This window comes from Choloepus didactylus, chromosome X, assembly GCF_015220235.1.
Source record: "Choloepus didactylus isolate mChoDid1 chromosome X, mChoDid1.pri, whole genome shotgun sequence".
Lineage (NCBI taxonomy): Eukaryota > Metazoa > Chordata > Mammalia > Pilosa > Megalonychidae > Choloepus > Choloepus didactylus.
In genome coordinates this window covers 159,829,599-159,842,554 of record NC_051334.1, presented here as the reverse complement: position 1 = coordinate 159,842,554, position 12,956 = coordinate 159,829,599, and the positions used below count along the sequence as shown (strand labels likewise).

Below are 12,956 nucleotides of genomic sequence, written 5' to 3'. Positions count from 1 at the left end.
TTGTTCAACAAAGATTGACTGAACACTTTCTTTTTGCTGGATGCTGCTCTAAGTTCTGAGGATATAACTATGAATAAGACAAAGTCCTTGCCTTCACAGGACTTCCATTTAAACTTGTGGTCGGGGGAGGGGGTATAAACAAGATAATTCTGGACAGGAATAAGTACTTCTCATCTCACCTTAAAATGCCCTAGGTGGACTGGACACCACTGCCCCTCCCCATTATCCCTCAGACCACCTCTCCTTGTGATCCCTCCTAATCACTCCACGCCAGCCACATTCACCTCAGACATGCCAGGCAATCTCCTTACTCAGGGCCTTTGCACCTGCTGAGCTGCCTGCTACATTCTCCTCCCGAACATCTGCATAGCTCACTCCACACCTCCTTCAGATCTTTGTTCAAATGCCACCTTCTCAGAAAAGCCTTCCCTGGCTACCTGTTTGAAAACTGCAACCTCGCTGCCATCCCAGCACACCCTACCCCCCTCCCTTGCTTCATTTTTCTCCCTAGCACTTACACCATTTGAAAGACAGCATTTTTTAATTTGTATTTGCTATGTCTCTGTGAGTGTGAAGATTTTTGTCTGTTCACTGTTGTATCCCCATGTGCCTAGAAAAATGGCACATAGTAGGTGCTCAGTAAATATCTGTGGAATTCATGAATGAATATGAAAAAAAAAGAAACATGAAAATGACTGGCTAGTTTAGTTTGTTGGTTCAGGAAGCCCAGAAACATCTGCTTTTAATGACAAGGAGGCAACCACAGGACGTTCTAGAAGCAGAGGGTACAGTAAGTGCAAAGATACTAGGATGGGATGAATGTGGCACGTTAGAGGAAAAGAAGGCCAATGCCTGGAGCACAGTGAAAAGGAAAGTGGTATGAGATGAGGTTGGAGAGAGTAACAGGAGCCAGATCATGTAGGGTCTTTTATAGGCCATGGAAAGGAGTGTGGATTATTTTCCTAATAGCAATAGGAAGCCTGAAGAGGGTTTTAAGCAGAGAAGTGACATAATTTAAATCATGAATTTACAAACATCCCTCCGGCTACTGTTTGGAGAATGAACTGAGGAGGGATAGGGCTAAAGCAGGGAGACCAGTTAGGAAGCTATTACAATAATGCAGGCAAGAGATGATGGTGGCTTGGACTAGGGTGGTAGCAGTGGAGGCAGTGAAAATTAAATAGATACAGACTATATTTTGAAGGTAGAGTCAACAAGACTTGCTAATGGGCTGGATGCTGGGAGTAAGGAAAATAGAAGAATCAAGGCTGATTCTTACGATTTTGGCTTGATCAACCGGGTGGCTCGTAGTGCCATTTAATGAGACAGGAAGGACTAGGAGAGGACTAAGGGACAAGAAATCTCTTTGGGCTATGTTGAGATTGAGATGTCCCTTAGACATTCAAGTGGAGATGTCACATAAGCAGTTAGATATTTAAGTCTAGAGTTCAATGGAGAGGTCAGGGCTAGAGATACAAATTCTTAGTCTCATAGAATAGACAGTAAAATCTCAATTAAGTTTATTCTGATTATCTGGGACCCTCAAATACATGGAATTTTTCTGCGCCCACTTCATCAAAACAATTTCTTAGGTATATTGTGGGGAGTTGATACCCATTTAGTTCAGACACTTAAAAAACTGGCATTTGGAATGATAGCTCTGATAAATCCAAATGTCCTCAGTCATCAAAAAAAAAAATCAGTTCAAATATGTGCAGTATACAAGACTTCCTAAGGTTAAGAGAGTACATTCAGACACTTTACACTGAACAGCAACCAGTAATGAAATGTAGAGGATATTCTAGTTAACCAATTTCATCAGATGATTCAATGAATGAGATCTCCCTCATATTCAAGGTAACTGAGGTTTTACTATAGTATTTTTTCCCCAAAACCTACCTTGGCCCCAAGGGTAATCCAAAGAGAACCCTCTCATCTTGGTCCTTTATGATTACACATGCATAAAATACATATACGTTACCTTGTTTGATCCTCTTGTGAGAAGGTAGTCACATGCCCATTTTACCTCTGAGGAAACAGAAGTTACAAGTAATTTGCCACTGTTCCCACAGCTCTAGGTAGCAAAGCTAAGACTCAAACCTAGTTTCTCTGACTCCAAACAAGTCCGGTGCTCTCTGTTACTAGCTGCCTCTCTATCTGTGGATCTTTTGGAAACCTCTCTCGATATCATTTCTACCTCTTTGGGCTGAATTTCTCTTACTGGCATGTTGATATCTCCTGGAACTCGGAGTAGCGCCTCAATGCTGTCCTGATTTTCAGAGGAAGTAATGATTTCCCAAGACCAGCACCTTCCTTTCTGGCATTCCTTTAGCTAGCTGGCAGCCTTGTTCTATTTTTTTTTTAAACTTTTTACAACCAGAGTTTCCAGGGCCCCTAGAAATCATCCACAGCCTAATATGTCATTTTACAGATGAGCAAAGAGACTCACAGAGTTTGAATAAGTTGAGCAAGGGTGCACAGCTTGTTCCAGAGCCTACCTCTCCTGCTTTCTGGCCAGTGCTCCCTCCACCACATCACACTCCATCTTTCCCAGTTTCTAATTAAAGAGCCAAGACCTGTGCCCAGCCTCCTTTCAGCTTTATTCTTGTTGTCTGTACACAGAAAAAGTAGAACTGTTCTATTTGCCTGATTTCTATGATTCTTTGATTAAATTATCGGGATTGTTTTGGTCCCAACATTTTTATATGTCTCAGAAATAACTTTTGTAATACTGTGTTTTGATCGCAGAAAATTTGGATGATCCAGAGCTAAAGAATTCAAGCAGTATTAAGGTAACTATTTTTCCCCGGCTCCTCGTTATGATGGAGGGCAGCGCAGAGGGGAATGGCCCAGTTGGCAAGGCAAAATAAGGGACTACCTCTGTGGTATGCTTTGAAGGGACTTTAGGAAGCACTGCCGTGTTCACAACTTCCCACACCCAAATATCTCCCAGCTGGGGCCAGCCCCGGATGCCTGCAAATCCCTGTATCAAAATCCTCACCTTTGCATTAAATTATTGACCTTGTTTAAGTGCACAGAGGAAGCTGCAGTCGCCCCTCAGCACCTTAGTAGCATTCCACTCATTTCCTCTGTTCCTGTAGCCTCTGGAGAAAAGCTGAAAGGGAGTGTGAGTCACATGGCCCACCCAGGGCAGGTAGACCCAGGGGAGGGACCTGGTGGGAGCAGAGAGGGAACAGATGCTTAGAAGGGGAAACAGGAAATGGGTGCTATTTCCAACTACTTCCCTGTGTTCCTGAGGACTGCCATAAGGCCTGCCAACACCTCAGTGTGATGTTAGGAAATTCCCCTTCCCTAAGACCCTCTTAAGAAGTCTCGAATGAGGGCCAAAGCTACAGATCCTCCTCTCTGTTTTCTTTTCTTAAGGCAATTTTATTGAGATATATTCACACACCACACAATCCAACAACAGCATACGATCAGTCACTCACAGCATCATCACATATTTGTGCATTCACCTCCTGTTTTGTATCACCTTTGCTTCCTTCTTGGTTCACTTTAAGCCTCCTCCCAGCATGTGTACATGTACACACACACATACACACACACACACACACACACACACACATGGTCCCATCAGTTTTCCAGCCACTTCTCTTTTATCAGTATTAACCTCTACTCAACAACCTCAAGCTTTACCTAGAGACCACAATTTCCAGGTAAAATTATAAAGATGAGAGGCCGAACCTCCAGTCTAGGGGGCCTACTGACAGGCTCTTCCTTTTACCAAGCTGATTCCCTGGCTCATCTAGACTTTCTGCCACTTGCTGATTTTTTTTTCCCTTTGTAAAAATACAGTTAAAGGTATGATCCATTAAGATGCTCAGCATCCTTCATTGAACAGTGGAAATTCCTGCTTGCATTTAGCTGCAGGAAAACTGTAGTCTCTGAATGTATAAATACCTCTGCTTCCCAGTGTCAGAAAAAGAAACCATTTTGTTTCCCTCAGTGCCAAAGTCCTTACCATGGACTACAAGGCCCTGCATGAACTGCCCGCCTCCCTCTTCACCCCCACCCGTCACCTCTGTTACTGACTCCATTCTAGCCACACCAGCCTCCTTACTGCTCCCCTAATGTGCCAGGCATGCTCCCACCTCAGGGCCTTTGCACTTGCTCTTTCTCTGCCCAGGTATCGGTGTGGCTTGCTCCCTCAATTCCTTCCGGTCTTTGCTCCAAAGTCACCTCAGTGAGACCTTCCCTGACCACACCATGTAAAATAGAAACACACCCACACTACCCCCTTTATCCAGCTTTATTTTTCTTCAAAGCACTTCAGTCACCATTCAGTCATTCATTCATTCAACGATTATTGAGTGCATACTATGTTCCAGGCACCAGAGATTCAGCAGTAAACAAAACAAACAAATTCCTGCTCTCACCCTCTGACAGTATATCTACTTTAACATAATCTTAATCTTTATAATCTTAATTTTAATATAATCTTGTCTGTTCTATTTGTAACTGTATCCAACACAGTGACTAATATATAGTAGAGGTTCAATAAACATTTGTTGAATGAGAAAATGCCTTAGCCATCAGAGCCAAATTTAGTCTCTAAGTCAGGTGCTCCCAAACACCTCTCCCCGTGAATCTGATGTTCAGTCACATTTGTCAACTACCACACAAAGCAGAAGTCCTCAACCCTGGCTGCACATAGGAATCATCTGGCAAACTGAAAAATTAATGATGCCCAGGTCCCACCTACAGAGATTGTGATTCAGTTGATCTGGGTTGCCGCCTGGACATTGGAAGTTTTAACGACTCCCCAGATGATTTTAATGTATGGTCAATGCTGAGAACCACTGATTTAAATAATTTATTCATGTCAGGCACTTGGTAGCATCTACCCCTGCTGCTTCCTTTAGATCCGGACTTCTCAGCCTGGCTATACATTAGAGCCACTTGGAGCACTTTTAAGAAAGACCAATACTTGCCCCACCCTCAGGTATTCCAGTTCAACTGGGGTAGAGCCCAAGCATCCATATTTTTACATCTCTTCAGATGGTTCTATTGTACCACCAGGGTTAAGAATCAGTGCTTTATATTGTCTCTGCCCCAGTTTATCCCTTTAAGTATCCTGTTTTGCAACATCTTAAGCCAGAAATGGCCTCAAATCCTCCTGGAAGAAATAGAGTAAAACTCTCACACTAATACTCCAGTCTCCACACAATCAATATAAAATGCCCTCCTCTCATCTTGCCTGTGTTTAGACCTTACTTCATTGATTGGCCACTTTCTTTTTTAACTACCACCACCAGAGAGTAGCCCCACTGCTGCCTTGCCACCTGCCCCTCCTGTTTTGTGCCCCTCTGGGACCAGGCCGCTTCTGCACTCAGAGGTGGTTAAGTCCACAGAGGCTCCAGGATCGGAGTCACTGTCCCACCCTACCACCTCCGTGCTCCTGCAACCCCCACACTGCCACTTTCCTACTCCAATACCCCATGATTGCTAAAATTTCTACAAAAGGAGATTGGGCTAGTGAATGGACATCCCTTTCCCCCATCCTCCCCTTGCACCTACCCTTATCATCTTCTCTCAGAGACAGATCTAGAACATTTTATTTATTCCAAGCCCAAGGAAGGAGGGGGCAGAGAGGGCTGACATTTTTTGTGAACTGGGATACCTGAGACCTTGAAATTATCCTACTGGGGCAGCCAAGACTGACATAAATGCCTGGGACCAGTCCTGGGGATCATAATTATTATGAGAAGTAATGCCTCTAAATAGACTAAATCTCAGATTACAGAGCCTCAAGGTTACATGCACAGTATTGCAATGGTCATGCTCCACCCCATGAGGATTTCTAGGTATCTCTAGTGTTGACCACCCAACAGAGGCAGGGGCCTAAGGTAATACTTCACCTTTGTCTTGGCAGTTTACTACCCTCTATCGAAGACAAAGTGCTCTTGCCAGTACATATTCCTCAAATGATGGCATGTCAGGTACAAAATATGTCATTTAACTACTAGTATAATAAGGCTCTCAGTTATGTCATTTTGAATATAGAAGTTTTGATTATTCACCCACCCTGGAGTGAGTGGCTCTTGCCTTGACAGAACATTTATGAGTTTCTGGCTGTGTACCAGGCATCCTGCCAAGTGCTTTTCTCACGTCAACCCTGTGAAAGATTATCTCTATTTCACTGATAAGGAAACAGAGTCACTGAAGTGAGGTTACCATGTCATGCTCCCTCTGCAAGTGTTAAAGTCCTATTTTACAGAAGAGAAAATGGTGGTACATGACCTGCCTGAGGTCGCAGAGCCAGCAAATGACAGAGCCATGGCTCGAACACCACGGGTCCTGTAGCCTTCATCTCACGCACTCTCTTCGCACCAGGCAGGGGTTACAGCTAAGTTGCCATCGCATCGCAGAACTGGGCCAAGACCAGGGACAGCCTGCAGAGTTCTGTAGCAAGTAGGAAAGATCGCATCTAGGTTTCTGACAGTATGCCTAATCTGACAGTAAAACCACATTCTTCTGTATCTGTAGTTTGATGGGAACACCTCTCTCACCCCTAGCATTTTGCACATTATTGGAATTCACTAGGCTACAGGTAAGAAATTCAAAGAGCATATTTTTGCTCTGATAAGGGCTTTTGGAGGAAGAAATGCACAAATGGCTAACCTTGTGCTAACAAAGATGCTTTAAAAAGTGTAAAGGCCCACAGAAGAGAATTTAGTGGAAAGTACAGTGATGCCTATTTATGAAAACTAACAAGAGGAACTCTGAACCACACACACCCATTACAGCTTATAGTGTATTTGGTAAAATCTGGTTTGATTTGAAGTCAAAGTCAGTTTATGTTGGGAAGTGTCATTCTGTAGCACTCAGCATGCACATGGCCCAGCCACTTTGGCCATAAACACCCCAGGCACATCTCTCTTCATAGTGGCTGGTGCCAACCAGGTGAACCCCACTACTCAGCCCACAAGCTGATTTTAGCAGCATCAGGTTATTTGTGTCAAACCTTTGAGTCCTTCAGGGTTTACCTTTGGTGGTCTCACTAAGCTGACTTCATTTTGGTATAATAACTAACTCTTCTACTTCATACTTGTGAACGCCACACCTACTGCTTGATTTCTCTTCTTAACCATTTTGTTTTGAAAATGCATATGAGTTGGTAGCCAAAGGATTCACTGTGCTTCTAGGGATGTGCTTCGGTGTGGTGTTGTCCTAGGATACCCACCACATGCCAATCTTGAACAATACACAGGAATCTAATAATGATTGCTATTTGGGGCCGTGTCTCAAAGTGTTGCCCAGGGACTGCAAGCCTCAGGATCACCCTTAGCAATGTAATTCTTGACTCTACCTAGAGCTGCTCAATTAGTATCTCTGGGAAATGGTGGCTGGGCATCTGCACTTTTATCAAGATCTCCAAATTTCAAAAACAAAGCTTCATTTGTCCCCTCCATTGAGACTTTCAAAATCTGGCCTCGCAGTGCACCACTAAATCCTGTAACTGAAAGCCTCTGTCTTGCCTTTTCAGAATTTAGATCTCTCTCCTTCATTCAAGCCTTGACTTTGCCCCTACAGATGTTGGCCTGTTTCCTTATTAATTTCTAGATCATTCACATTTTTTTTTACTACCAGCACATTCCAGTACCTCATTATTAATTTGAAAAGCTACACTTATTTTTTCCCTTTATTTGGGGGTAAATTTGCTATCATCTACCTTAGCTTTGACTATAGATCTTGAGGTTCCCACAGTCATATCATTGGAGAAGATAAAAACTAGGTAACTGCAAGAGATATACAAAGTATGTGCTTTTAGCATCCTGGGTCTTTTCATGTGAGATCACATTCTGTCATGTGAGTTTAGCAAAGTAGATCCATTTCTGACCCTACAGATACAATGATCAGTTTGTTAAAGTGAACTGTGAGAGAGAGTCCTATGCACAAAGCAAGTAGTGCAGAAAAAATGAGTACAAATGGAGACTCTTAGTGGCTGTGCAAGTCCTTTACAGCTCACCCAACAAACAAGATCATTTGGAGTCAGTCAACTGAAAATTTACCTAAAGCTGTTTTTTTTTAAAGCACTTCTGCATTTACCTGGAAATTCTGAAATAGACATCCACACTGTCAAAAGTTGAAAGTTCCTTTTTCATGTGGAATGAATCCATTAGGCATTTTCAGACCAGTACCCGCTAGAATGAGAGAGCTAGGCTTGGCGGAGCCGGCACGAGAGGCATCAGGGGGCAGTGAGCACAGTGCTGGCCTGCGTGTCACAAAGCCTGGGCCCTAGTGCCAATGTGGACACTTTCTACCCACATGACCTTGGGCAAGGGGGTTGGCCTCACCAAACTTTTCAGGTTTCCTTCACAGGGGTGTCAGGAGGCACAAATAAAGAATCTTTGCAAAAGCGTTTTTTAAAAATCATGTTATTACATAAATGCTTATTTCTGAATCCCAAATCATCAAACCCTTAGCATGAAAGCCTTAATTGGAAGTGTAACCAATGTCTATATTTCTCTTTTGGTTTGTTCACAGACACTGATAAGCCCAGTACTTCCAAACAGGGGTCTGAAATGATGAAGAAGGTATCATCAGCTCTGTCAAAAGTGTTTTCAAGACCTAACATGAATATTCCCAAATCTTCCTCACACCCAACCCCACCCCCACCCCCACCCCCTTACCAGGACAGAAGCTGACACTACTACATCAGACCTTCCTTAAAAAAGCAAATGTTTTCTTAACCTTAACAGTGTCTCCTATGCACTGAAGGGAATTGTGGCTGTGAGCCAGAGTGGTCAGAAAAGTTTCCCAGAGGAACCAGAGTGAAGACAAGCCTAAAGAAAGGTAGGATTTAGATGGGCTTCGAAGGCACCTGAGGCGCTTTCCTCTTAGAACAACACAGCTAGATATAATCCTACCATGCCTCATCAGTCTAGTTCAGCGCTGTCCAATAGAATTTTGTGGGATGATAGAAATGGTGTATACATGCACAGTTTAATATAGTAGCCACTTGCCACATATGGCTAGTGAGTCACTAGTGTCATTGAGGAACTGAAATTTTAATTTTAATAGCCACATATTGCTAGCGGCTACCATATTAGACACTGCAGTTCTAGTTAGTACCTGGCCACACAACCTCACAGGCACTAGCCAGTTGAGGAGTTTCCCAAAAGTTCCTTTCCACTATCTAGCCCCAAACACCTACAGCAGTCCAGAGACCTGAACTCTCATAGGGGCTTTGAAGCCTCCAGGCATCCTTCTGTCCCCTTCAAGATGCATGAGGAGGCAGGGCAAGATGGCAGACTGGTGAGCTGTATGTTTTAGTTACTCCTCCAGATAAGTAGGTAGAAAGCCAGGAACTGCATGGACTGGACAACGCAGAGCAATCTGACTTTGGGCATACTTCATACAACACTCATGAACACGTCGAACTGCTGAGATCAGCAAAATCTGTAAGTTTTTGTGGCCAGGGGACCCGCACCCTTCCCTGCCAGACTCAGTCCTGTGGGAGGAGGGGCTGTCAGCTCCGGGAAGGAGAAGGGAGAACTGCAGTGGCAGCCCTTATCGGAAACTCATTCTACTGATCCAAACACCAACCATAGATAGACTGAGACCAGACACCAGAGAATCTGAGAGCAGCCAGCCCAGCAGAGAGGAGACAGGCATAGAAAAAAACAGCACGAAAAACTCCAAAATAAAAGTGGAGGATTTTTGGAGTTCTGGTGAACATAGAAAGGGAAAGGGCAGAGCTCAGGCCCTGAGGCTCATATGCAAATCCTGAAGAAAAGCTGATCTCTCTGCCCTGTGGACCTTTCCTTAATGGCCCTAATTGCTTTGTCTCTTAGCATTTCAATAACCCATTAGATCTCTGAGGAGGGCCCTTTTTTTTTTTTTTAAATCCTTTTTTCTTCTTCTAAAACAATTACTCTAAGAAGCCCAATACAGAAAGCTTCAAAGACTTGCAATTTGGGCAGGTCAAGACAAGAGCAGAACTAAGAGAGCTCTGAGACAAAAGGCAATAATCCAGTGGCTGAGAAAATTCACTAAACACCACAACTTCCCAAGAAAAGGGGGGTGTCCGCTCACAGCCATCATCCTGGTGGACAGGAAACACTCCTGCCCATTGCCAGCCCCATAGCCCAGAGCTGCCCCAGACAACCCAGTGTGACGGAAGTGCTTCAGATAACAGGCACACACCACAAAACTGGGCGTGGACATTAGCCTTCCCTGCAACCTCAGCTGATTCTCCCAGAGTTGGGAAGGTGGAGCAGTGTGAATTAACAAAGCCCCATTCAGCCATCATTTGAGCAGACTGGGAGCCTCCCTACACAGCCCAGCAGCCCAGAACTGCCCTGGGGGGACGGCACTCACCTGTGACATAGCACAGTCATCCCTCAACAGAGGACCAGGGGGTACACGGCCTGGAAGAGGGACCCACTTGCAAGTCTCAGGAGCCATACGCCAATACCAAGGACTTGTGGGTCAGTGGCAGAGACAAACTGTGGCAGGACTGAACTGAAGGATTAGACTATTGCAGCAGCTTTAAAACTCCAGGATCACCAGGGAGATTTCATTGTTAGAGCCACCCCCCTCCCTGACTGCCCAGAAACACGCCCCATATACAGGGCGGGCAACACCAACTACACACGCAAGCTTGGTACACCAATTGGACCCCACAAGACTCACTCCCCCACTCACCAAAAAGGCAAAGCAGGGGAGAACTGGCTTGTGGAGGACAGGTGGCTCGTGGATGCCACCTGCTGGTTAGTTAGAGAAAGTGTACTCCACGAAGCTGTAGATCTGATAAATTACAGATAAGGATTTCAATTGGTCTACAAATCCTAAAAGAACCCTATCAAGTTCAGCAAATGCCAAGAGGCCAAAAACAACAGAAAATTATAAAGCATATGAAAAAACCAGACGGTATGGATAACCCAAGCCCAAGCACCCAAATCAAAAGATCAGAAGAGACACAGCACCTAGAGCAGCTACTCAAAGAACTAAAGATGAACAATGAGACCATAGTACGGGATACAAAGGATATCAAGAAGACCCTAGAAGAGCATAAAGAAGACACTGCAAGACTAAATAAAAAAATAGATGATCTTATGGAAATTAAAGAAACTGTTGACAAAATTAAAAAGATTCTGGACACTCATAGTACAAGACTAGAGGAAGTTGAACAACAAATCAGTGACCTGGAAGATGACAGAATGGAAAATGAAAGCATAAAAGAAAGAATGGGGAAAAAAATTGAAAACATCGAAACGGACCTCAGGGATATGATAGATAATATAAAACGCCCTAATATAAGACTCATTGGTGTTCCAGAAGGGGAAGAAAAGGGCAAAGGTCTAGGAAGAGTATTCAAAGAAATTGTTGGGGAAAACTTCCCAAATCTTCTAAACAATGTAAATACACAAATCATAAATGCTCAGCAAACTCCAAATAGAATAAATCCAAATAAACCCACTCCAAGACATATTCTGATCACACTGTCAAACACGGAAGAGAAGGAGCAAGTTCTGAAAGCAGCAAGAGAAAAGCAATTCACCACATACAAAGGAAACAGCATAAGACTAAGTAGTGAGTACTCAGCAGCCACCATGGAGGCAAGAAGGCAGTGGCACGACATATTCAAAATTCTGAGAGAGAAAAATTTCCAACCAAGAATACTTTATCCAGCAAAGCTCTCCTTCAAATTTGAGGGAGAGCTTAAATTTTTCACAGACAAACAAATGCTAAGAGAATTTGCTAACAAGAGACCTGCCCTACTGGAGATACTAAAGGGAGCCCTACAGACAGAGAAACAAAGAAAGGACAGAGAGACTTGGAGAAAGGTTCAGTACTAAAGAGATTCGGTATGGGTACAATAAAGGATATTAATAGAGAGAGGGGAAAAATATATATGACAAACATAAACCAAAGGATAAGATGGCTGATTCAAGAAATGCCTTCACGGTTGTAATGCTGAATGTAAATGGAATAAACTCCCCAATTAAAAGATATAGATTCGCAGAATGGATCAAAAAAAATGAACCATCAATACTTTGCATACAAGAGACTCATCTTAGACACAGGGACACAAAGAAACTGAAAGTGAAAGGATGGAAAAAAATATTTCATGCAAGCTACAGCCAAAAGAAAGCAGGTGTAGCAATATTAATCTCAGATAAAATAGACTTTAAATGCAGGGATGTTTTGAGAGACAAAGAAGGCCACTACATACTAATAAAAGGGGCAATTCAACAAGAAGAAATAACAATCATAAATATTTATGCACCCAATCAAGGTGCCACAAAATACATGAGAGAAACACTGGCAAAACTAAAGGAAGCAATTGATGTTTCCACAATAATTGTGGGAGATTTCAACGCATCACTCTCTCCTATAGATAGATCAACCGGACAGAAGACCAATAAGGAAATTGAAAACCTAAACAATCTGATAAATGAATTAGATTTAACAGACATATACAGAACATTACATCCCAAATCACCAGGATACACATACCTTTCTAGTGCTCACGGAACTTTCTCCAGAATAGATCATATGCTGGGACATAAAACAAGCCTCAATAAATTTAAAAAGATTGAAATTATTCAAAGCACATTCTCTGACCACAATGGAATACAATTAGAAGTCAATAACCATCAGAGACTTAGAAAATTCACAAATACCTGGAGGTTAAACAACACACTCCTAAACAATCAGTGGGTTAAAGAAGAAATAGCAAGAGAAATTGCTAAATATATAGAGGCGAATGAAAATGAGAACACAACATACCAAAACCTATGGGATGCAGCAAAAGCAGTGCTGAGGGGGAAATTTATAGCACTAAACGCATATATTAAAAAGGAAGAAAGAGCCAAAATCAAAGAACTAATGGATCAACTGAAGAAGCTAGAAAATGAACAGCAAACCAATCCTAAACCAAGTAGAAGAAAAGAAATAACAAGGATTAAAGCAGAAATAAATGACAT

At 43.0% G+C, this 12,956-nt stretch overlaps 1 protein-coding gene across 3 annotated transcripts in view; it reads right to left on the bottom strand.

Moving 5' to 3' along the window:
• Positions 1-12,956, bottom strand: part of RBMX2 (RNA binding motif protein X-linked 2) — a 52,888-nt gene that overhangs the window by 16,956 nt on the left and 22,976 nt on the right. The window contains exon 6 of one of the 3 annotated variants that reach the window (XM_037821910.1): positions 5,845-6,423. The exons of the other annotated variants lie outside the window; for them this stretch is intronic. Coding sequence (XP_037677838.1) covers positions 6,368-6,423 — 56 coding nt within the window. The 3' untranslated portion in view covers positions 5,845-6,367. Of the gene's footprint in view, positions 1-5,844; positions 6,424-12,956 lie in introns of those variants that run through there. 3 annotated transcript variants of the gene reach the window in all.